The sequence below is a fragment of the Canis lupus genome, chromosome 9 (genome assembly GCF_011100685.1).
Source record: "Canis lupus familiaris isolate Mischka breed German Shepherd chromosome 9, alternate assembly UU_Cfam_GSD_1.0, whole genome shotgun sequence".
NCBI lineage: Eukaryota > Metazoa > Chordata > Mammalia > Carnivora > Canidae > Canis > Canis lupus.
In genome coordinates this window covers 24,596,216-24,619,280 of record NC_049230.1, presented here as the reverse complement: position 1 = coordinate 24,619,280, position 23,065 = coordinate 24,596,216, and the positions used below count along the sequence as shown (strand labels likewise).

At 38.5% G+C, this 23,065-nt stretch overlaps 1 protein-coding gene across 2 annotated transcripts in view; it reads left to right on the top strand.

Moving 5' to 3' along the window:
* Window positions 1–23,065, top strand: part of SKAP1 (src kinase associated phosphoprotein 1) — a 287,830-nt gene that overhangs the window by 32,777 nt on the left and 231,988 nt on the right. For both annotated transcript variants that reach the window (XR_005364446.1, XM_038547555.1), the window contains exon 2: window positions 909–1,014. Coding sequence is in view for 1 of the 2 variants with exons in the window: in XM_038547555.1 (XP_038403483.1) it covers window positions 909–1,014 (106 nt within the window). In the remaining variant the exon portion in view is untranslated. The remainder of the gene's footprint in view (window positions 1–908; window positions 1,015–23,065) is intronic.

The following is a 23,065-nucleotide window of genomic DNA, read 5'->3' as shown; positions in this document are numbered from 1 at the left end:
ATGCCCCTCATTTCTTTCAACATAACATGATTTGTTTCATATTATATATTTCTATCATGTCCCTATTTTATAATGTATGTTCACATTAATTGCAGTTTCCTTCTCTTGGATACATTTTTCTTTTCCATGTGAGTTCATTCACTTGGTTGCATTGTCATTTTCATTGATGATGCATTTGCTAATTAATTTTTCTTCTTTGAATGCCTGCCCTTTTTGTTCCCGGTTTTGTAGTTCAGCTCTATTTTTTATTTCAGCTCTATTACTAGTGTTTCTTTCTTGCTTGTGTTGTCCTGTGACCTTCTATGACTGATTTGTAATATTTATAGGTTTATGAAATTGACAGTCCATCCTCTGGCATCAGAGATAATTAATATTTCAGTGTTTCTTTAAAATGGTTTAGAAAAATAGTTACTTTTTGTTATATATATATATATGCATTGGCATTCCAAGTTTATAGCAAGGTCTTGGATTATCAGAAGGCATCACTTATAGTTATACCTAAAGTTTTATGTATTTTTTATTCAGGTAAAATATATATGACATAAGATTTACTGTTTTAACCATTAGTAAGTACACAGTTCTGTGGTATTAAGTACATTCATATTGCTTTGAAACTTAAAAAAATTTTTTTTTAAGATTTTTTTTTTTTCATGAGAGACACAGAGACAGAGGTAGAGACATAGGTAGAGGGAAAGGCAGGCTCCCTGTGGGGAGCCTGACATGGCACAGGATCCCAGGACCCTAGGATCACCACTTGAGCCCAAGGCAGATGATCAACCACTGAGCCATCCAGATGCCCTGAAACTTTAAAGTTTTTAAAGAGAAGATAATACTCATTTTTAAATTCTTCAGATTTTCCTATTTATCTCTTAATACTTTCCTGTTGACCAGCTTTCTTTTTCTTTTAGATGCTGAGGAGTTCTTGGCAGAAGGTTTGCGGAATGAGAACCTCAGTACTACTGCAAGGGACCACAGAGACCATATTCTACGAGGCTTCCAGCAAATCAAAACTAGGTTTGTATAAACTGATTTCATTTCTCATTAGCTTTGAAACAATTCATAGTCAGTAAAATCTGCTTTCATAGTATATAAATTAACAAGGTAGAACATATTTACTATAGTTCTTTATACTCGACAGAGGTTTAATAAGTATTTACTGAGTTGAATTGGAGATAGGCAAGCATGGTTAGTGGCAACTAATTTACCAAAATAAAAATGTTTTCATAATTATGTATCTTAAGATAATGAATCTACTTTTAGCTTTAGATTGTTATGTTTATCTTTATTGAATACTTCTGCAAAATATGTGAAAAGCTAAACATTTATGCTTGTCCAAGTTACTAAGAAAGATCTTAGGGAGTTAGAGATAATTAATTTTTGTTATAATTTTTGGTCCTGATTTTACTTCTACATCTCCTTCCCTAAAAGAAAACTTAAACCAGACTTATCCAGTTGATTCTTTGACCATATTGGAATGCTTTACTCTTAGACTGGTGTGGAGTATCATGTTCATTGACTTTTTAAAATAAAAGGTCCTGACCTAATTTGTGCCTTTTAGAATGAGCATCTGGCAGATACATATACTTGCCTGGGGAAGAGAAAAATAAAAATTTTCTTTTGCAATATATTTCCTGGCCATCTTTTGCTTGAAATATGGTAACTGAACGAGAATTGGGGATACGTTTAGTATTATTTTAAGCTTTCTCAACCTGATGGCAATGTGGTTCAGAATGTTTGAACTAAGTACTCTTAGAGAAGAGAGAACATCTGTAGGGTTATGACTAGGATTCAATTTGTATGCCTGACTGATCTTAGCATCTACCTTAGAAACCTCTCACTGAAACTCCTTAGAAGTAGGGAGTTTTATCCTTTAGAAGGGCACAGCCAGAATCTATTCCCTCCAGAAATGTGAGAGAACCTCACAAGATGCCCTGCTGGATCTTAATCGATCTTTCCTGCTGGCTAATTAAGCATCACTTTTACTCAGCAACTGGGGACTGTGTAATTATCAGCCTGGGTTGCCCTGAATAATTGAAACAAACAGAATGCAGAAGATGGGAGCTTTCTGCAAACATGAGAATATCTATAATTTTTGATATGCTGGAAGAGTGTTTAAAACAAACTTCTCCATAATGTTACTTTATTAGTAGATAAATTTAGATTTACCTGTGTATCTGAAGGCTTAGTTAGTAACCCATAGAATTTTTTTATTTTCACAAGCTGGACTTTGCATTATAGGATTATTATAAGGATTGCCTGAGGAATAGAGGTGGTATTGTTTCAAACTGTATGACAGAGAAAGGGAAGCCCAAACTATAATTGTGTAATTATGATGCTATTGATATAAATTTGTGATAAGAAATGCAAGAATAAATGTTATGCACCTGTATGGACAAAGATACAATGAAGAGGAATTCTCTTTTCCCATATTTGTACCACAGCGTTTGGAAAGGGCTAAATCTCAATCTTAAATTTGTAATAAATGGTGATTTTGTGGCTCCTCATTGTTACCAATTGCATATTACTTATTAGTCCTCTTTTTACTTTTTATTTTTAAATTTATTCCCTTTAAACATTTAAAAATTATTTATTTATTTATTTATTTATTTATTTATTTATTTATTTATGACACAGAGAGAGAGGCAGAGACATAGGCATAGGGAGAAGCAGGCTCCCCATAGGGGAGCCTGAAATGGGACTTGATCCTACAACCCCAGGATCACACCCTGAGCTGAAGGCAAGATGCTCAATCACTGAACCATCCAGGCGCCCCTCCCTTTTTAAAATTTAAATTCAATTTGCCAACATACAGTATAACACCCAGTGCTCATCCCATCAAGTGCCCTCATTAGCTTAGTGCTCTTTTTAAATTCACATGCACACGTCTATGCACACACACAGAAGCTGTATTTGTTATGGGATGGAGAAGGTTCCTTGTTCTCAAAGAACTTGCTGTGTGGTTTGTGGGATAGACATTCAGGAAATAATCAGCAGGAGCTTTAGGAAACATCTGATGGGAGCTTTCTGTTCATTGATTTGTTGCAAGAAAGATGACACTTTATTTAGAATTTCATAATTATCAGATCATGCAGGAAATGAGGAGCCAGAAATTAGATACTGTACCAGAAAATGGAAAAATGAGAGTTTACTTTGGCAAGCTGTTTGAAATTGCCTTACATCCACCCATTCAATCATCATTCTGTTAATGTAACGCTTGTTTTATTGAATGCTCTTCTTCAGCCATATTGCTTCTATAGTCCTGTTTATGGCTGGTCAACATTATAGACTATATGTATTGATACTGAAAGCTTGTACAATATCAGCCACATTTACTCTTGTTTTGTGGCATTGTATCTCATGCCAAAAAGCTAGGTGTGAAAAGAAATCATCAAACTTGAGAATTAAATGTATGTGGCAAGTTGCCATGTAACATGGAAAGAATCACTGAAAGTTGTTTAAAAGATTGTATCTTTAGTCATATTAAAGTGATGATATTTTAAGGTTTGGTACATTTTGGGGGTATAGGAACCTATCTATAATTATGGTTTGACACTTCAGAACTTACTTGAAGGTGGGTAAGAAATCTCAAGCAGGATAATCTGAGAAGACCACTTGATAGATATGAATACTGTACTACTCTGTATACACACACATATACATATATCCCCTTTACACACATACACGCAACTTTCCACTCTATCTTTGTTGTTTTCTTGCTTCAGTTCCTCTAATTCTTTCCTCAAGTTGAGCTGCTTGAGAATGAAAAGGGTAGAGAGTAGTGAAAATACCACTGCCTCTGATTCTTGGTCAACTCTAAAGAGTTGACCCTAATTTTTATGGTGACTCAGAATTCAGTGGTGTTTGCCACGGCTATGGAATTGCCAGAAGTCAAAGTGTCTGACTCCATCACAACTGTTATAATGTGCTATTTGCCACCTTTCTGTTGTCTAGCATGACCAGCCCCAGGAAATGAGAGTTGTGTCAAGAGTCATGGATGTCCTCCAAGTGCTCATCTATTTTTCAGCACAAGTAGTTTAGCTGTTCTCTTTCCTCCCAGATTTAAAAACAAACAAAGATCATTATCTGTATCTCTGTCTGCATACTAGGTTTTTTGGCTTACATGTATCACCAATGAAGGATAATATATTCCATGTAAAACAAAATCTTAAAAAATGGTAATTCCTGTGATTCTGGAAGTGAAGCCTTTTGTAGTATTCCATGTCCTGAGCTATAATATTCATTGTTCTTCTTCCAACTGCCTCATTTAAACCTTCTCCCTAAAATCTAACAGCTTTCACATTCTGAGTCCAAGTTTTCATTGAGCTCTTTAGAGAATGATTAGGATGAAAGCCAGGCACAGGCTCCTCCTGTTTTATTACGGTGGTCACTGCAGGATCAGCGCCAGATGTGGGACACCTGGAATGAAGCAGACAGAAGCTGCACTTAGACACTTGATGGCAGTCTCATGCATTTGCAGAAACAGTCAAGCATTCCTTAAAAGTTTTATTCAGGGGAGGCCATCTGACAGCAAGAATAGTGGGGGAGGGAATGAAGAAAATGGAATATTTTTATTACTGTGGTAAGGATATATTCTTTCTTGATGGCCTGTTTTGGAACAACTAGTCATTTATGCTCACTGTTGGAAGTGAAGGCCAGAGCCAATGGAAACAAACTTGGAGTATTATTTCCTTCTGTGAAACTTAAAGGAGTTCCAAAAAGAGACAGGTAGATTTATAGCACACTGAAAGGGAAAGAAATCAAGAAATAGCGTTCTGTAACAGGACTATGGCACAAAACCCACAAAACTCAGGACGTTTAATGTACAGACTGAAAGAGTATCTTGAACTTGTCTCATTGTGGGTGGCTAGTGTGTAGCTCCACGTGACACATGATACATTAATATAAATATCATAAAAACAATTCAGTTTTCTTTGGGAACTTCATGTTTTTCTTTTCAGATTAACATGGATTTAACTTTAAAGCAGGGTTTAACTTAAAAATGTATCATCAGGAACACCTGGGTGGCTCAGTCAGTTGAGTGTTTCACTCTTGATTTCGGCTTAGGTCCTGATCTCAGGGTTATGAGACTGAGCCACGTGTCAGGCTCTGCTCTTAGTGGGGAGTCTACTTGAGATTCTTTTTCTCCATCTCTCCCTCTCAAATAAATAAGTAAATACATAAATAAATCTTTTTAAAAAGAGAATGTATCACCAGATATCTTTGTAGTATAGGAATAGAGACAAAGAGTCTGATAACAGACTTTGGGAATAAAAATTTCAAAATAGTATACTGTATATATCATTACCAATAATTACATAGAAGGTTTGACTTTTCATAAGTGTAGTTATTGAGCTTAAACACCCCAAAAGAAAACACATTCACATGAAGCATGCTTAAAGAGAACTAAAATAGGGACCCCTGGGTGGCTCAGCAGTTGAGCGTCTGCCTTTGGCTCAGGGCGTGATCCAAATTCAGGGATCGAGTCCCACATCAGGCTTCCTGCATTGAGCCTGTTTCTTCCTCTGCCTATGTCTCTGCCTCTCTCTGTGTCTCTCATGAATAAATAAATAAATAAAATCTTTTGAAAAAAAGAGAACTAAAATATAATGTACTATTAATACGTTTGTGTTATTTGCAAGTTTAGTTATTTGCATGTAACAACTTTCTGATGTTTCATTTTGCTATTTACACTGGAGTTTCAGTGCCAGCTCAGAAAAAGAAAGAGAAGGAGATATTTGTACAATCTATCTAAGTTTCAATAGCTCTGAAAAGGCTCAAAAGTTGTAGCAATAATTTCACCACATTTTGAAGGCTAATAATTCATTTCTTCCTTTCCCAATCCTATCCCTGCTTTCCATTATTAAACCAAGAAAGAAAACAGTCCTGCAACAAATTCAGAGCTATCAACTAATCTTTTTTTTTTTTTTTAATTTATGATAGTCACACACAGAGAGAGAGAGAGAGGGGGCAGAGACACAGGCAGAGGGAGAAGCAGGCTCCATGCACCGGGAGCCCGACGTGGGATTTGATCCCGGGTCTCCAGGATCACGCCCTGGGCCAAAGGCAGGAGCTAAACCGCTGTGCCACCCAGGGATCCCAACTATCAACTAATCTTATATACCAAATTCCTGTACTAGTATTCTGTTATTCAGTGAATGTTTGTTGAGATTTTTCAACTGTGTTAAAAGATTTTTGAGGATATACTTATCTGGCAATGAGGGGTTCTATTTAGTGTTCCTTTGAGCCTGAAATGCTCTGCAGATGAGACTGATAGGATTTTTTTTAAAGATTTTTTATTTTTTTGAGAGAGAGAGAGAGCACAAGCAGGAGGAGGGGCAGAGAGAGATAGAGAGAGAGAGAAGCAGGCTCCTCATTGAGCAGAGAGCCTGATGTGGGACTCAATCCCAGAACCCTGAAATCATGACCTGACCTGAAAGCAGATGCTTAACTGACTGAGACACCCAGGTGCCTAAGACTGATATGATATTACCCATTTCTGGACTCTTGGCTTAACCTGGAAAGACGGGTCATCTTATTATGTGCTGTTTCCTAGCAGGCCTTCTGTTCCTCCCAAGCAGCCTTGAAATGTATAATTCGCCTTTTAATGTAATGATGATGATTATCCCATATATTCTTTCACTTGTGAGGCTATCTTGGGATTGGTACCAGATCCAAGATTAAATTGATCATTTTTTTTTCTTTTACACTAGATTATTGTGGTGATATTCATGGGCAAGAAGCTTTTCCTTTTGGGCATCCTATAAAATAAATATTTTATATAAGTAATTCTGATATATAATAATATTTTAGTATTTTTTCATGCTAAGTAATAGGTAGGTTTTTTTAAGCATGAAAAAAGCATGGATAAATAAATGTTTTCCTTTCAAAAGTTTTTATTAAAAATTCTGAGTACTGATCTCTTTAAACAGAAAAGATAGTCTATCAAGAGCAAAATAAATTTTGAAATGGGACCTAGGAAGCAGGCAAGTGATGAGCTTGTACCCTTCAGGTTGGACTAACTACTAGAATAGTAAGCTGAACATACTCTTTAGCCATAGAGTTAGGTCGCTGAAATTTGCTTTACTCCTGATAGAATTACAGCCATTGCTATCACTTGGGCACATTCCTATTATCTACTCAGTATGGATTTGTCCTGAAAGGTCTCAGAAAATCCTGTGTCAAAATTTTAATACAGGAAGCTTGTCTATTTGTCTATAAATAGAGGGTCTTAATTCATACCTTGTGTGAAAAGATCATTTGTATGAAATCACTGCCTTCATTTTACCACCATTGCTTTGGCCTTGATTTTAAATTTCATTTTATCTGGAGCTAGTCTTTTATTCCAGCACTGCACTGTTTCCTTTACTTGTAGAAACCCCATAAAAAATTGCCTCTCAGTATTCAATATTTGATTTCCAGGGACCTTGTGGTGTGGGGCCTTCCTGATTGTGGTTTTCTTTGATTTGCTTGCTTTCTCTTATTTTGGATATAGATCCACCCTGTATCCACTTTGTGAAACTAGAGCAACGGGGAGAGAAATATAAGAGCACTAGGTCAGCTGTCAGGAGCCAAGCTCTTTGTTCTGATGTTATTTCTGTAATGCTGACGACTGATTCAATTGAAGATTCCCCTAACGATGATCTTATGTTTTTTGTTTTTTTTTTTTTTTTCGAAGTTGCCCTCTCCAACATGTTGTTTGGAATTTTTTTTTTTCTAAATGTTACAAAATGCAAACATTACCAACCAAAGTTTGAAACCTCTGATTTCTTTTATGGTGTTGCTATGATTTTTTTTTTTTAATTTGGAAAATGATGCAGGAAATTTCATTTCCTTGGGATTTTATTTTATTTCACAATTCTGTTGAAAATGAGTTGGGCCTAAAGTGGGTTTTTATAATCGCACCATGTGAATCATTTCTTCTTTGGAAGCCGGATCTTCTCCCCCACTGTGTAGCCTCATCTAGTCTCCCCGAAGTGCAGTGCTAGCAGGGTTGATAATGAAATGCGGTCCTACTTATCACGCTCAGCAAAGGGCTCAGAGAAGATGGGGGATAAAATCAGTCCCACAGGAACTTCTAGAGTGCTGGATATCCATATTTAACCCCCATGCATTTAAAATGGAAATGAGATATCTTAGGGTTTTAGTTTTTGATTTACACAAGATGTCACCGCCTCCTTGGCAATGGGAATATTTTACAGACCAACTGCTGACCTGTTTGGGAAGATCTCAGCCTATCGCCCCAGGTCCAATGTAGTTTCTTCATATTTCTTTCAAAACTCTCAGCAGTGCTTTGCAATAGCTTTGATTCTTCAGGCTTCAAAGGATGCCCCTTCCAGGGCCAATCCTCTGAAAGGAAAAAAAAAGGAAGATCAGTGTAGGGGAACAAACAACTCATAAAGGATGGGGCAGCTCTCCCTGTGGCAGTTCTTACTGTAGTCAATTATTAGAGAGTTTACAAATCAGTAGTACTACAGCTTTGCAAAACCAAGAAAACTACAATTTAATGCTAGTACTTCATTGCCAAATGTTCCTGGAGTGACCTAGGCTTCAAAAGTCCAGCTTCAGATTGTTGTATTATAGATACAATGTGGCTTATATAAGATGCATTATTATTTAATTCTCAAACTCAAGCTCTGTCTTGAGTTTGTGAGCCTTGTTGAGGTTCTCATGATAATTTACAGAAAGCTCTGTGTCCACATCATCTCCAGTTAGCTATTTCTCTAAGTTAATATAAGTGAGTGTCTCTCTCATTTGCGAATCCTGCCGTAACCACAAGATCCATTTTGCAATTTGGTAACTAATAATACCTTTTACCATGTCTATCAAGTGCCCTTGTACCTTTGTTGGTGAGAGACCTGGAATATAAGAAATTACTCAAAGTAATAGAATTAATAAAAGATTAGGATTTAGAACTTAGAATTTGTAATTGGTTGCTTAGTTCACTTAGCTAAGCCATTACAAAAGATGAATGGGCATTTTTCAGAAGATTATTGGTTTAAAAGAACTGTAACTGGGGATCCTTGGGTGGCTCAGCAGTTTAGCACCTGCCTTTGGCCAGGGGCGTGATCCTGGAGTCCCAGAATCAAGTCCCGCATCGGGCTCCCTGCATGGAGCCTACTTCTCCCTCTGCCTGTGTCTCTGCCTTTCTCTCTCTGTGTGTCTCTCATGAATAAATGAATAAAATCTTTTTTTAAAAAAAGAACTGTAACAAATACTGAAGTTTAGTCAATTATACATGCATACTAAAATGGAGGAGTATACTAATGAATAGAGGAGTATACTAATGTCTAATGTATACTAATTTATTTTGAAATGCATCAAAAAAGATAGATGGGTAGATGGATGGATGAGTGGGTAGATGCATGGATGGATGGAACGATGGATGCATGGATATGTGACAGAGCAAATATAATAAAATGTGAATCATAAAGGCTAGGTTGTAGGTATATATGGGGTTCTTTCAATATTTATGCGTATTAGAAAATTTTCATAATATAATGTTATGAAAATATTTTTTGGTTGACTTTGCATTTCAGAAGCCATGGATTTCATTCACTGTGGTTTAGGAAAACCATACACTTCTTCAATTTGGAAATGTAATAAACATAATTGGTGTTTTTAAGGATGGTGATTTTCTAGGAATAACCTTATTATTTTTGTTATTTTAAGTGAACTAAAGGATAATCCTCCAGTTTGTTATTCCTGACATAAGTAGCTAACTTTTTATACTTCTTTAAAACTTCTAGGCCAGCAATTATGGAGTGCTGAAATTCAATTCAAACATTCTGCCCAGGAGATCCTGAAATTTTTATTTTTTTTAAGGAAAGGCAATTTCTGACTTTCCTCATAAATTTGATAAAAGGAAAGCTAATATGAGATTGGTAGTCCAGTAGGAAATGGAACTCAATTTTACATTTTTAAAATCACTTTATGGTATTAAAAATGACAGAGGTTAGAAACAAAGCTCTTATTCTTTTATTGAACTAGAATTGAAAGTGGCAGAAAATCATTTTGGCCCTAGTGCAGTAAATGTTATCACTAAAACATGTTCAGGGGATATTAGGATAGTCTCTCAAGCACTGGAGACAAAAGTTCACAGAACAAGAACTGATTTTTCTGTCCTTATCTTGAAATTATTAGATGTACAGGAGATGAAAGTATCTTAGCCCTAAGAGGACAGGGGATGGAGTATGTGTTGAAAATGATAATGTCTCCATTCTGGAGAGAGGTAAAATGGAGAGAATATCGTGGAATAGGTATCTCAGTAGTGACAGGCATGATGGAGGGAGTCCTCAGGGATGGGGAGCCAGCACCTGAACAACCTCAGGACTGGGGAATCCAGAACCAGAAATAATTATACTTGTGCAAAATTGTGAGCTGATGATGAAATGAAAAGCCAGTGATTCTATTCACTAAAAGAAGAGCTGTGTGAAGATTTTATTTTACAGGGAGATTAACTGGAGCTGTCAGCAGATACTTTATTTTGAGAATCCGATAGGAGGGAAATTTTAAGTCCGTGTGGGAAAAACCAATCATTTTTGAGTGTGCAGTGTGATTATTCTTTAGAATTTTGTGTAAATGGAGCAGGTTGGTAGGCATATGTTTGCTGATCCTACAGTGATTAAAATTCAGAATAAGTAAGGCTCTTGTGAAATTGAGTTTTCAGGTTCCATCCAGTGTTCTATACTGCCATATGGCATAACTAGAATTAATTGCTGTTCCCAGTCTCTTATTCTTTTACTGAATATCTAGGTGCCCTGTTTGAAATATTAGAGGTTCCACAGAAGTATTTAATCACATGAGATAGATGTTTGACATGTTCACGAAAGCAGTGTGTGTAGCTAATAGTTGCTTGGGAGAAAAAAGCCCTTTGGGAGGCTTTCTACCCCCTTCCCATCTTTTTATTAGAAAAAATGCATGGATAGGAGAATTAGCAAGGGAAAGAGGATTCTCAGAGCTTTATAGGTCAGTGTAAATAGAAAAGGTAAAGCAAGGTATCTTTTGGTAGTCTTTAGCTCCTTGATACTCCAAATGTGGCCTAGGGACCAGCAGTGTCAGCATCACCTGGAAACTTTTTAGAAATGTAAAATCCCAGGCTCTCTTGAATCAGACCTACTGAATCAGAATCTGCATTTCAGTATGATCCCAAGGTTATTTGTATGCATAGTCACGTTTGAGAAGCACTGCTCTCACACATACTTTTAATTTCATTTCAAATTCAGTTTCTTGGAACGCAGAATACGTATTTCTGGAAATTATTAACTCTTTAAAGGCATGGATGATCTTATGTTAATTAAAAAAAAAGTCTAGCATGGTGCAGGCATGTGATATGAGCTCAATAATGTGAGTTGAATAAATGGGAAGGGGATACTGTTATAACCAAAAACTGTGTTTTTAGGTCCTAGGCTAAAACTTAAAACAAGAGACCCTCTTTATTAGGAAATTTATTCTTTAGTAGGCAGCCCCACATACTCTTTTCCAAAGATAGGATGCTTTCTTTTTATAGTGTTAGGAGGTACAAGACCTTTGCAAACATGCTGCCCATCTCTTCATGTATCTCTGATGATAACATCTCTCTAAAATTCTGTGAGAGAAGTTTACCACAGAACTGCTCACCCTACACTAGCCTTCTGCGGGAGCATGGATGCTAGTCATTACCACCATCTCTTTAAGCTGTCACCAGCCCTCTGTTTCTGGTCATCATCCTTCCCAGTCAGTTTTGCATGTCTTGTCTCTACCATCTCTCATCTCTCCTGATGACTTCTCCTCTAGCCCTTTCCCCTGTGTTTCTTATGATCCATGTCTTTTTATAATCAAAGTCCACTGCATCCTCAACCACTTTGCTCCATCTCTGCCTTAGGAAACACAGCTCTTCCGCAGGACACTGTTTTGCTTGCAGTCATCTAAAATAGAATTTGCTTATTTTCCAGAAGTGTTGTTGGCATTCTTTAAGCTTCTTGCTGCCACTTCTAGACTTTTCCCATCCTCTCCCATTTTGAGATGTGTCTACATGATGTCATAGTTCTCTGCCCCTCTGTCATCTTTTGAGACCACATTCCTCCTCACACTATTTGAGGACTGAAGCAGTGACTCACAGTTATCCTCTTTTGTTATTACTACCCCTTAGGAGTCTCTCTTTCTTAAATTTAGCTTCCCACCCTCTATTACAACTCGTCTTTATCATAGAAATATGCTCAAATATCTCCTAATATATTTATCTATCTATCTATCTATCTATCTATCTATCTATCTATTATTTATTTATTTATTTATTTATTTATTTATTTATTTATTTGAGGGAGGGAGGGAGAGAGACATGAGTAAGGAGAAGCAGAGGGAGAGGGACAAGTAGACTCCACACTGAATGTGGAGCCCAATGCAGGGCTCGATCCCATAACCCTAAAATCATAACCTGAACCAAAATCAGGAGTCAGACACTTAACCAACTGAGCCATCCAGGCGCCCCAAATCTCTCCTAATATTAAGAAAAACATGACATCCTACACAGTGATTCCCATTCCAGCTACTGTTCTGTATCTCTTTTTTTTTACAGACAGAAGCCTAGACTAGCCATTTCTGGTTTCCTGTTCTCTGGTCACTCCTTATTCCTCTATAATCTAGCCTCTGCTCCTGTCAAGTTACTCTTGCCAAAATACCGGTGACTCTCCAGTTGCCACATCCAGGGCACACTGTTCACTTATTTGGTCTCTGTAACATCGGACACCATCAATAGTTTCCTTTTCCTCAAAAAGTTAAAACAGAACAAAACAAAACCTCTCTTTCTCTTCATTCCCATGATAATAGCTTCTACTGGTTTTTCTTCTTCCTTGCATTTATACAGTCTTTTTTTTCCCCTAGGCTCATGCGTGGGCTCATTTTTCTGCCCTGCCCCCTTTACCATAGACCTCTCAGGCTTGCCTCTGTCCTCACCACATTCTTCAGTTGCACCCATGTCCATAGCTCCATGACTTCCTCTGCGGTTTTTATTTTATTTTATTTTATTTTATTTTATTTTATTTTATTTTATTTTATTTATATGAGAGACACAGAAAGAGGAGGCAGAGACATAGGCAGAGGGAGAAGCAGGCTCCATGCAGAGAACCCAATGCAGTGTTTGATCCCAGTGCTCCAGGATCACACCCTGAGCCAAAGGCAAATGCGTTTAACCCCTGAGCCACCCAGGTGTCCCTTCCTCTATGGTTCTACAGCTCAATTGCAGTTCTCTTGGCAAGGCATCAGACAGTGTATTGGATAGCTCCTTTTGAGTGTCTTAGAGATCTCCAAGTTTATAAAGCTGGGGCAGACCCTACTGGGTGCCTACCCAGCAGGCACCCTCCATTCTTCCTTGACAACAGAACTCTACCAACCTAAGGACGATCATGATTTGAAAGCCATGACAGATGTCTGATAGCTTCTCACAGGACAGTCTTATGCTTGGGAGACAGCAGTACATTGTAGCAGTAGCCACCTTAAGATATGACTCTGTTCTAAGGTAGTATAGCAGAAATACAGGAAGAGCCTAGGTCTTTCATGCTGCTGTTGGCCCCTGCATCAACCCTGGAATCACCTGTCTCCAGACTTTCTCTTTTGAAAGAAAAATAAACCCCTGTTTGTTTAAGCCTTTGTCAGTTGGATGTTCTGTTACTTGTAGTCCGAAAAATCCTGGGCAGCCCCAGTGGCTCAGCAGTTTAGCGTCGCCTTCAGCCCAGGGCCTGAACCTAGAGATCTGGGATCAAGTCCCATGTTGGGCTCCCTGCATGGAGCCTGCTTCTCCCTCTGCCTGTGTCTCTACCTCTCTTTCACTCCCTCTCTGTGTCTCTCATGAACAAATAAATAAAATCTTAAAAAAAAAAAAAAAGAAAAATCCTGCTTGACTGTCCAGAACTGAGCTCATTTTATATTCTGCTCACCCCTAATCCCAAATTCTGCTTTTCCTAGGCCCAGGTCCCAAGGCAGAATCCTGGGAGTCATTCCTGACTCCTTTGTCTTTACTCCTCAACCCATCAACAAGCCTATTGATCATTCATCCTAAATCTGTCTTCTCCTTTCCCTTTGTCATTGGCTAAACTTCAGCATCCATAACGTTTTACTCAGAGCATTGCAAAACTCTCCTTTCTGGTACTCTAGCTTAAGTTTCTCCCTGTTCCAGTTTATTCTGCTCCTCCATTCTGTTGAAAGGGCAAACTTATAAGTAAATATATAAACAAATAATTTTTAAAAAGATTTTATTTATTCATGACACACACACACACACACACACACACACACACACACACACAGAAAGGCAGAGACACAGGCAGAGGGAGAAGCAGGCTCCATGCAGGGAGCCTGACATGGGACTCGATCCTGGGTCTCCAGGATCACACCCTGGGCCAAAGGCGGCACTAAACCACTGAGCCATCTGGGCTGCCCTATAAACAAATGATTTAATCACGCATGCTCTAGAAGATTTATTGATGTGGGACGATAAAGATATAAGTGAAAAAGTAGATGAAATATATATGTAAAACCTCAGAGAAAAATGTCTGAAAAAAACCCACTGAAATATTTTTTAACTTAATTTATTTAAGTCATCTGTACACCCAGTGTGGGGCTTGAACTCACAACCCCTAGATCTAGAGCCATATGCTATTCTGGTTGAGTCAGCCAGGCATCTAGCCCCACCAAAAATTTTTTTTTAAGATTTTATTTATTTATTTATGAGAGACACAGAGAGAGAGAGAGAGAGAGAGAGAGAGGCGGAGACACAGGCAGAGGGAGAAGCAGGCTACATGCAGGGAGCCTGATGTGGGACCTACCCGGGGACCCCAGGACCACACCCTGGGCTGAAGGGTGTGGGCTGAAGGCAGTTGCTAAACCGCTGAGCCACCCAGGGATCCCCTACCAAAATGTTAATGATGGTAATCTTTGGCAAGGGGAGTTTGAGTGATTTTTAAGTTTTCCTTTTTGTTTATTTATATTTTCCAACTCTGCAGTGAATATGTATTTAATCCTAAGTCATTGAGATCAGAGCCTTTCCTGTTTTAAAAAGGACAGAGACTTAGTAGCCAAAGAGTATTTGGTTTCCAGGTAGGAAAGGAGTTGGAACTGAGGGGAATAGATATGTAGAAAGAGAAAATTAGGCTTTAATTGTGTCACGTAGCCTTGGGTCACTCCTGTGCAAATATGTGTAGAGCTATATGTAGAGGTGTTTTACTCTGTGGCAAAACACATACACTCCCATAAATGCACATGAAAGTAAGATTATTTTTGAGCGATATGAATTATAGCAGTCCTCTGAGTAATTTATGATTTTTTTAAATAAAGGAAGTTCATTCTCAAGGTCTTCATTAGATATCACTGACTGAGGACAACTTTCATTTCTTAGATATTATCCCTTTGAGCTGATCTAAACTGACACAGGATGAATCCTTCATTAGAAAAGGAGTAGCTATGCTCTGTGAATATTTAGTAAAACATTTGTGTGTGTGGGATTAGTTTCCTAAAGTGATGGCGCTTGAGTAAACCATTCACTTCCTCCTTCTCAAAACATCAGTCACCATGATTGATTTTCATGTTGGTCATAAAGAGAAACAAAATCACCTAAAAGCATAATGAAGATTACAAACTGGAAGCAGTTAATTTACTTAACAAATATGTATTGGCTATTTGTTTACTTTTTGTTGGACATGATGCCAGGCAATCAAGATAGTGTCACATATTATATATCCCTGTTTTCCAAGACATTATAGGGCCAATGGGTGGCCAGACTCATTGCCAGAGCCAGCATGGAGACCAACGAAATGTTTGGTTTCCATTTGTTACATATCTGGAGTTTCACCATTTAGAAATGTATTCAGGCTCATCACCTTCTTTTAAAATACAAATTTCACCTAGAAGGTTAAGAGACTTTTGAGTGTACCTTAGCTGTGTTTCAATGGTTGTCTTCTAACTTTTGGTTAAGGTGACTGTGTGCTGAAGAAATTCAGTGGCTAGTGAGTTGTTGAACCTCTCTTATGGGCAATGAACAGCGCTAGGTACACTAAAGTTATCAACGCATCAGGGGATCCTTTTCCTTGGGAAGAATGAGGGCTTCAGAGACTCTCACATCTGTAACTTAAGAATGATAGTCACACAGGTAAATGGATAAAGATGTGGTATATATACACAATGGAATATTACTCAGCCATCAAAAATGAAATCTTTCCATTTGCAATGATGTGGATGGAACTAGAGGGTATATGCTAAGTGAAATAAGTCAATCAGAGAAGGACAATTATCATTTCTGCAAAGGCAGAAAGCATAAGAATGTCAAAGTTTGCCTATGTTTCCTATGCCCAGGAAAGGAAGATGTAACATTTCTCCCTCTCATGATTCCATTTTAATGTGGAATTTTTTTTTTAATGTGGAATTTGAGAAACAAAACAGAGGAGCATATGGTAAGGGAAGGAAAAATAAAACAAGATGAAATTGGAGAGGGAGACAAACCATAAGGGACTCTTAATCATAGGAAACAAACTGAGGGTTGCTGGAGAGGAGAGAGGTGGGGGGGATGGGATAACTGAGTGATGGGCATTAAGGAGGGTACATGATGTAATGAGCACTGGTGTTATATACAACTGATAAATCACAGAACTCTACCTCTGAAACTTATACTATATGTTAATTACTTGAATTTAAATATTAAAATATTCTGAAAAAAAAGTAAAAAAAAAAAAAAAAGCATGATAGTCATAGCCAACATTCACCACACATGTACTGTAGCCAGGCCCATTGTCAAGGGCTTTACGCACATCTCATTTAATCCTCACTATAGGTGTGTGAGATAAATATTGAATGATCCCCATATATCAGCTGAGAAAACAGGTTCAGAGAGATAACCAATGTGCTCAATGTTACACAAATGTCACGTTCTGGAATTGGGATTTGAACCCACGCAACATGACTCTTAGGCCAGCACTCTTTTGAGGTTCAATTTCTTCATAAAAAGTGAATAATATCGCTTCATTCATTCATTCATTCAACAAATGTTTATTGAGAGCATACTATGTGAAAAGCACTTTTGTGGGGAATATGACAGGTTCCAGTGTTCCTATAATTTATTTTTGAGCATGATACAAGTATCTTCACAATACATCCATCTTGTAGGATTATTGTTATGCATATAAAAGTGCCAAATATAATCCATGTTACATAATTATATAGCCCCCAAAATATTCCCAAGAAACTTACAACCCAGTGGGAAAGATATAAAAGCATGCACAAATAACTGTATCTCAAGATATATTGTAGCTAAAGCTTTAGAAGAGGTACATATAGATTGTACTGTGAAATTCCAGAGGAAGAAGTCACTTCTGGCTGGTGAGCTATGAGAAGCTTTCAGAGCTATGAGACAGCATCATGGCTTGGCTGTGGGTTGAAAGGGAGGTTTTTTGTGTAATACAATTGCACCCAAAAATAGCAGGTGCAAAGATACAGAGAAGATAAAGTTTAACCATGTTTGGGAACCAAAGGGTGATTCAGTTTATTAGATATAATGGAGTAAGGGAAAGATAAGCTGAAAAAGATAGGATGGAACTAAATTATGGAAACGAGAGGTACTATCCTCCCTATTTAGGAAATTAGTAATTTAGAAGAGGAAAGCACAGGGCAGGGGTGTGTAAGCTGATGCTTTAGTAGGAAGCTATGGATAACATGTGAATCCTTGGCACCTGGGCAATCCTTGGCCACTGGGGCAGGAGATGGTTGCAAAGGCAGAAAGGGTAAGAATGTCAAAGTTTGCCTATGTTTCCTATGCCCAGAAAAGGAAGACATAACATTTCTCCCTCTCATTATCTTGTGCTTTGAGGACACCGAGCTTATGTTTATATCCATAGTTCCATAGCTGACTCTGTCTTGTTATGAGCTTAATAAGCTTTATGGATAGTCAGGTAACCTAACCACTTGTCAGAACTTTATGGAAAAATACATTCTAAAGCCAATTTTGTCCTTCAACTTTCAAAATGTGATTGGTTTGTAAACGAAAGATTGTATTTACTATACTTCAGATTTGCTGTCAATATTTAATAGGTCATTAAAGCTGGCCCAGAAAACGTAACACTATCTATAATTTTGTTTCATTAAGAAAATGCATTCTGGGATCCTTGGGTGGCTCAGTGGGCACCTGCCTTTGGCCCAGGGCGTGATCCTGGAGTCTCGGGATCGAGTCTGACGTCAGACTCCTTGCATGGAGTCCCCTCTGCCTGTGTCTCTGTCTCTGTCTCTCTGTACCTCTCATGAATAAATAAATAAAATCTTAAAAAAAAAAGAAAAAAGAAAATGCATTCCAAGGTCCAAACAACTGGAAATGCGACACAGTCTATACTTGATCTGGGTACTACCTGTCTAAAATTTTCTTAACAGACAACCATTGGTAAACTACCTGTTTCCTTTATACTGTTTCCCAAACTTGCCCCATCATATGGATTACTCGAGGATCTTGTTAGAAATACAGATTTCTAGGCCTCTACCCTGGAGATGCTAATTTATTAGGTGTGAGGTGACCTCTGGGAATTCATGTTTTGATAAGGGCTCTAGGAGATTCTTTTTTTTTTTTTTTTTTCTAGGAGATTCTTAAAATCAGGCACGTATATGTAAAAATTTTATCAGAAGACTTCATTTTTTTAAAGGTAAGAGACAATTTGGTTTTCAAGTGAATTTGAATAGCGAAGAGGAAGGAAGGAAAGAGGATTTGACTATGATGTCTGAGTTGAGGTTGTTAGTTGGTGGTGAGGAGGGTCCCCCAATTTGATTGGGGATAATTGACAGGAAAATTTTACTGGCAGGGCTTAGGACCAGCAAGTAGTTGACAACATTTCAACCTAATTGGCTTGTAGGGTGAGGGATGGGGATATGGTCAGGAGCAAATGGCCTTGGTCCTTCCTTTTGGCCTGATGTTTGCCTGCTGTCTTTTGCACTTCCTGGTGGCCTGGCAACAGGTGGAGACACTGCTGATGTTGAAGAATCCCTTGAATTCAGACAGAACAAAACTCCTGGCCCCATGATGGGTCAGGTAAGTCTTAGAATTGAATGGTTGATGTAGTTGACCTGCTGGTGACCCTTGACCTGTATTGATACAGTCATAGTCGTTAGCCTTCAGATTATAGTTCCATTCTTTATAATTTGGGTAATTGGGTACCTCCTGTAAGGGTTTAATAAGACTGCTATGGATACTGTACAGACATAAATGGGAAAGAATGATATTTTAGTATAGAATTTTCTACAATTAAGAAAAAACTCAAGTTGAGGACAAAACTGAAACAATTTAAAAATGATTTCTGAATTTCTGAGTACATCTCAGTTCCTAACTAGAAGAAAGCATACACATAAGGATAAGAATTTTCTTTTTAAAAAAATCACTAATTCCTTATAGCTCTTAGACTGGTTACCAGTAGAAGCCTGCATTCTAGATTCTATTTTTATGTATGTATTCAGTTTTGGAGCAGTATGAATGAGTGAAATAATATTATGTCTTTAATTAGAATTCTGTTGTTATTTTTCAATTAATCTGTGTCAGTAGCTTTAGCATTTGTATTAAATCATTTTCTCCATGAAAGCTCTTAATGAAGAAACAAATTGATTGTATTTATATATTGGATTCTTGCCACTACAATGTGTATTCGGTCGTGTCTTTTGAAGTATACTTTTGCCAGTCATATTGTGGTTATTCTTTGAAACCAGTCTTGGGGGGGGGGGATTCTTCATTTGGATGAAGGCTTTAATTTAACAAAGGTTTCTTATTTTTTATCTTTCTCCCTCCTTTAATTTTCTTTGTTTTTCCCTCTTGTCTTTGTGTGAGTAATTTAGGGGAAAACAAATGTCCCTCTCCCTATCTTCTTTAGGATAAAAATTCACACCCCATGGCATGACCTGGAGAGGCTTACCTGCTGCCTGTGTCTCCAGCCTCATCTCTGACCCCTCTCTGAAATGCACTCTGTGCTCCATGCATGCTGAACTCACACAGCCTTTCTGTTTCTCATGTCCATTTACCTTTTAAGCAACTCTGCCCAGTAACAGTGAGACAAGAGGATTGTAGGGCAGTGTTAAAGGTGCTGATGAGAAGTGTACACAGAGGTGCCATGGGAGCAGCTTACACAGGTGACAAAGCTGAGTCTCAAAGGGCCACCAAAGGTTTACAGAGAGAAAAAGGAGCACAATGGGGAAAGTGTGCCTGCAGACACATGTGAGAGCAACAGTGTAACAGAGCAGGGGAGGACCTGAAGGCCGGGGCTTAAAGCCCACTGCAGGGCTTTAAGCAGGGAGATAAGACTTGGTTTGCACTTTAGGTCATTAGAATAACAATGGTGCTAATAACATAATAGCTGACATTTACTAAAGGCCTGCCAGGTGCCAGGCCTAGTGCTTAGTTCTTTGTGTGCATTATCTCAGTTAATCCTCCTTAAAATCATACAAGACATGTATAGTTATTATTTCTTTTAAAGGTGAAACCAAGGGGTACCTGAGTGGCTCAGTCAGTTAAGCATCTGGCTTCGCTCAGGTCATGATCCCAAGGTCCTCAGATGGAGCCCTGCATCAGGCTCCCTGCTTAGTGGGGAGTGTCTGCTTCTCACTTTTCCTCTCCCTCTGCCCCTCTCCCCCTGCTCATGTTCTCTCTTTTTCTGTCTCAAATAAATAAATAAAATCTTTTTAAAAAATGAAGGTGAAATCAAGGGAGGGGGTGGGGGATGGGCAAAATGGGGGAAGGAGAATGGAAGATATAGGCTTCTAGTTATGGAATGAATAAATCATAGGAATAAAAGTTACAGCATAGGGAATATAGTCAATGATATTGTAATAGCACAGTGTGGTGACAAGTCGTAGCAACACTCCTGGTGAGCACAGCATAAGTATAGACTTGTAGAATCACTAGTGAAAACCGAAACTAATATAACATTGTGTGTCAAGTATACTTCAATTAAAAAAAAAAAAAGGTAGCCGACTGAGGCCACAGCCAAAGTCTGCCAGCTACAAGGTGGAGGAGCTGGGACTACAGCCCAGACCTGTCTACAAATCCTCTGCTCACCACTGTCCTTCCTTCTCTATCAGCACTGAGGAGAATGGATCAGAGAAGAGCAGGGCGGCAGGTGGGTGGGTGTCTTAGGACTTGGTGACATCAATCTGGGTCAGGCATTTTGAAGGTTTGAATAAATTCAGCGCCTGAGGAGATGAGGAGGAGGTAGATTGATTGATTGATTTTTATAACTTTTTTTTTAAGATTTTATTTATTCATAAGAAACACAGAGTGAGAGAGAGGCAGAGACACAGGCGGAGGCAGAAGCAGGCTTCATGCACCGGGAGCCCGACGTGGGATTCGATCCCGGGTCTCCAGGATTGCGCCCTAGGCCAAAGGCAGGCGCCAAACCGCTGCGCCACCCAGCGATCCCAGGAGGTAGATTTAAAAGATATCAAGGGAATAGAATGTCCAGATCTTGGTGATTAGTGGGATGTACACAGTAATAGAGAAAGAGGGGAAGAGGCCATCCCTAAGTTTCCATTGGGTGGATGGAAATTTCAACCATTGGAACAGGGTGCACGAGATAGGAGAGGTTTGGGACCGGTGGGACAGAGGATAGTCCTGAGAGAGAAGAATGGAATAATGCTATCTCCTGTTTTTGCATATTTTAATTGATTGTTAAAAGTCTCTAATCTGTATGGACACTGTAGTCAAGTCTTTGGCATTGGTTTTTCTCCTACCCAGCCTGAGCTCCAGGACATGCCTCTAGTCTTCTCGTACTCTTTTGTCTTTTCATCTCACAACCCTAGAAGAATCCTAACCTTGGATCAATTCAACTGTCCACTTCTCTGCTCTTATATTTGGCAGCTACTCAGAGCTGAAAAAAAATTTATAGTAGAACTGACTCTACTGTAAGGCATAGTCTCCAACCTCAGCTAAACCTTAATGATACCTGGCTGTTACTTTACATGTTTCCTATTAGCAACCTTCCTAATATTCCTCTTCCTTCCTCCCCAATCCTTAGCAGATTTATCATATTACTCTTGTATAATGTTACTTCACAAGATAAAACAGAGGCTTTCAGGCTGGAACCCACTCAGAATCTTGCCCTATCCCCTCCTCAAACATGTCTGCTTTGGGCCTCTGCCACCTGCTCTGATGGGCCCAGCCCCTCTGGATCCTGGGCCTGGCCTCTCTGTGACCCTCCCTTTCCCTGCTAGGCATCTTCTTTTATCTGATCCCAGATCCTCCTTCAGCAACCCTTGTCTGCAGGCAGTAAGACAGATTCTGGCATTAGCCAGACCTGGGTTCTTCTGGCTCCAGTTTTCACCTTGTGTGTGTTTTGTGCCAATCATATCACTTCTGTTCAATTTGACTATTCTAGCCAAAACAGCCCACAATTGGGGTTTTCTGCACTCTCAATCCCTTACAGAGTGTCTGGCAAATAGTGGAGATTTATTAACATTTGAGAGAATGAATGCAGCCTTCATAACTTGAGATATAGAAGGTATGTTGGCATGTTAATGTTGAAAAATCTACTCTGCCTAGATGAGCTCTAAGAACTATCCAGCCTAAATATTTTTTGTGTAACATTTGTTCTCAGTGAATGATGTGACCATGTTCATAACAAGGGAAATGCCAAAGGAATTTTCAAGTGAATATCATGTTTTTGAACCTGCCTGCAAAAGACAAACTGTGGTAACTTCACAATGTGGAGTTTTTAACTTCATATGCAATCACATAACCTCTCCATACTTCATTTTCTCATCTGGGAAGTGAGGGGCTGGATTAGGTGATCTTCTGTGTCCTTCCAGCTATAAAATTCAATGAGTATAGGGTCCACAGTCTCAGTGTCATGCAAATATCAGTTATTCACTAATCAGATAATTAGGAGTCTTTGGTGGTCCAAGAGTAGCCATTAACCTGAAGCAAGCAAAAAAATAAAACAAATGTAGGTTCCAAGCATCAACAGAGACAAAAATGACAGGGCAAGAGACAAAGATACTAGAGTTTAAAATATGGCAATCAGCTGGAATTCTTTGTATGGAAGTGCTGCCTTGTTCTTTCAATACACAAGTTTAGAACCAAAAGCTA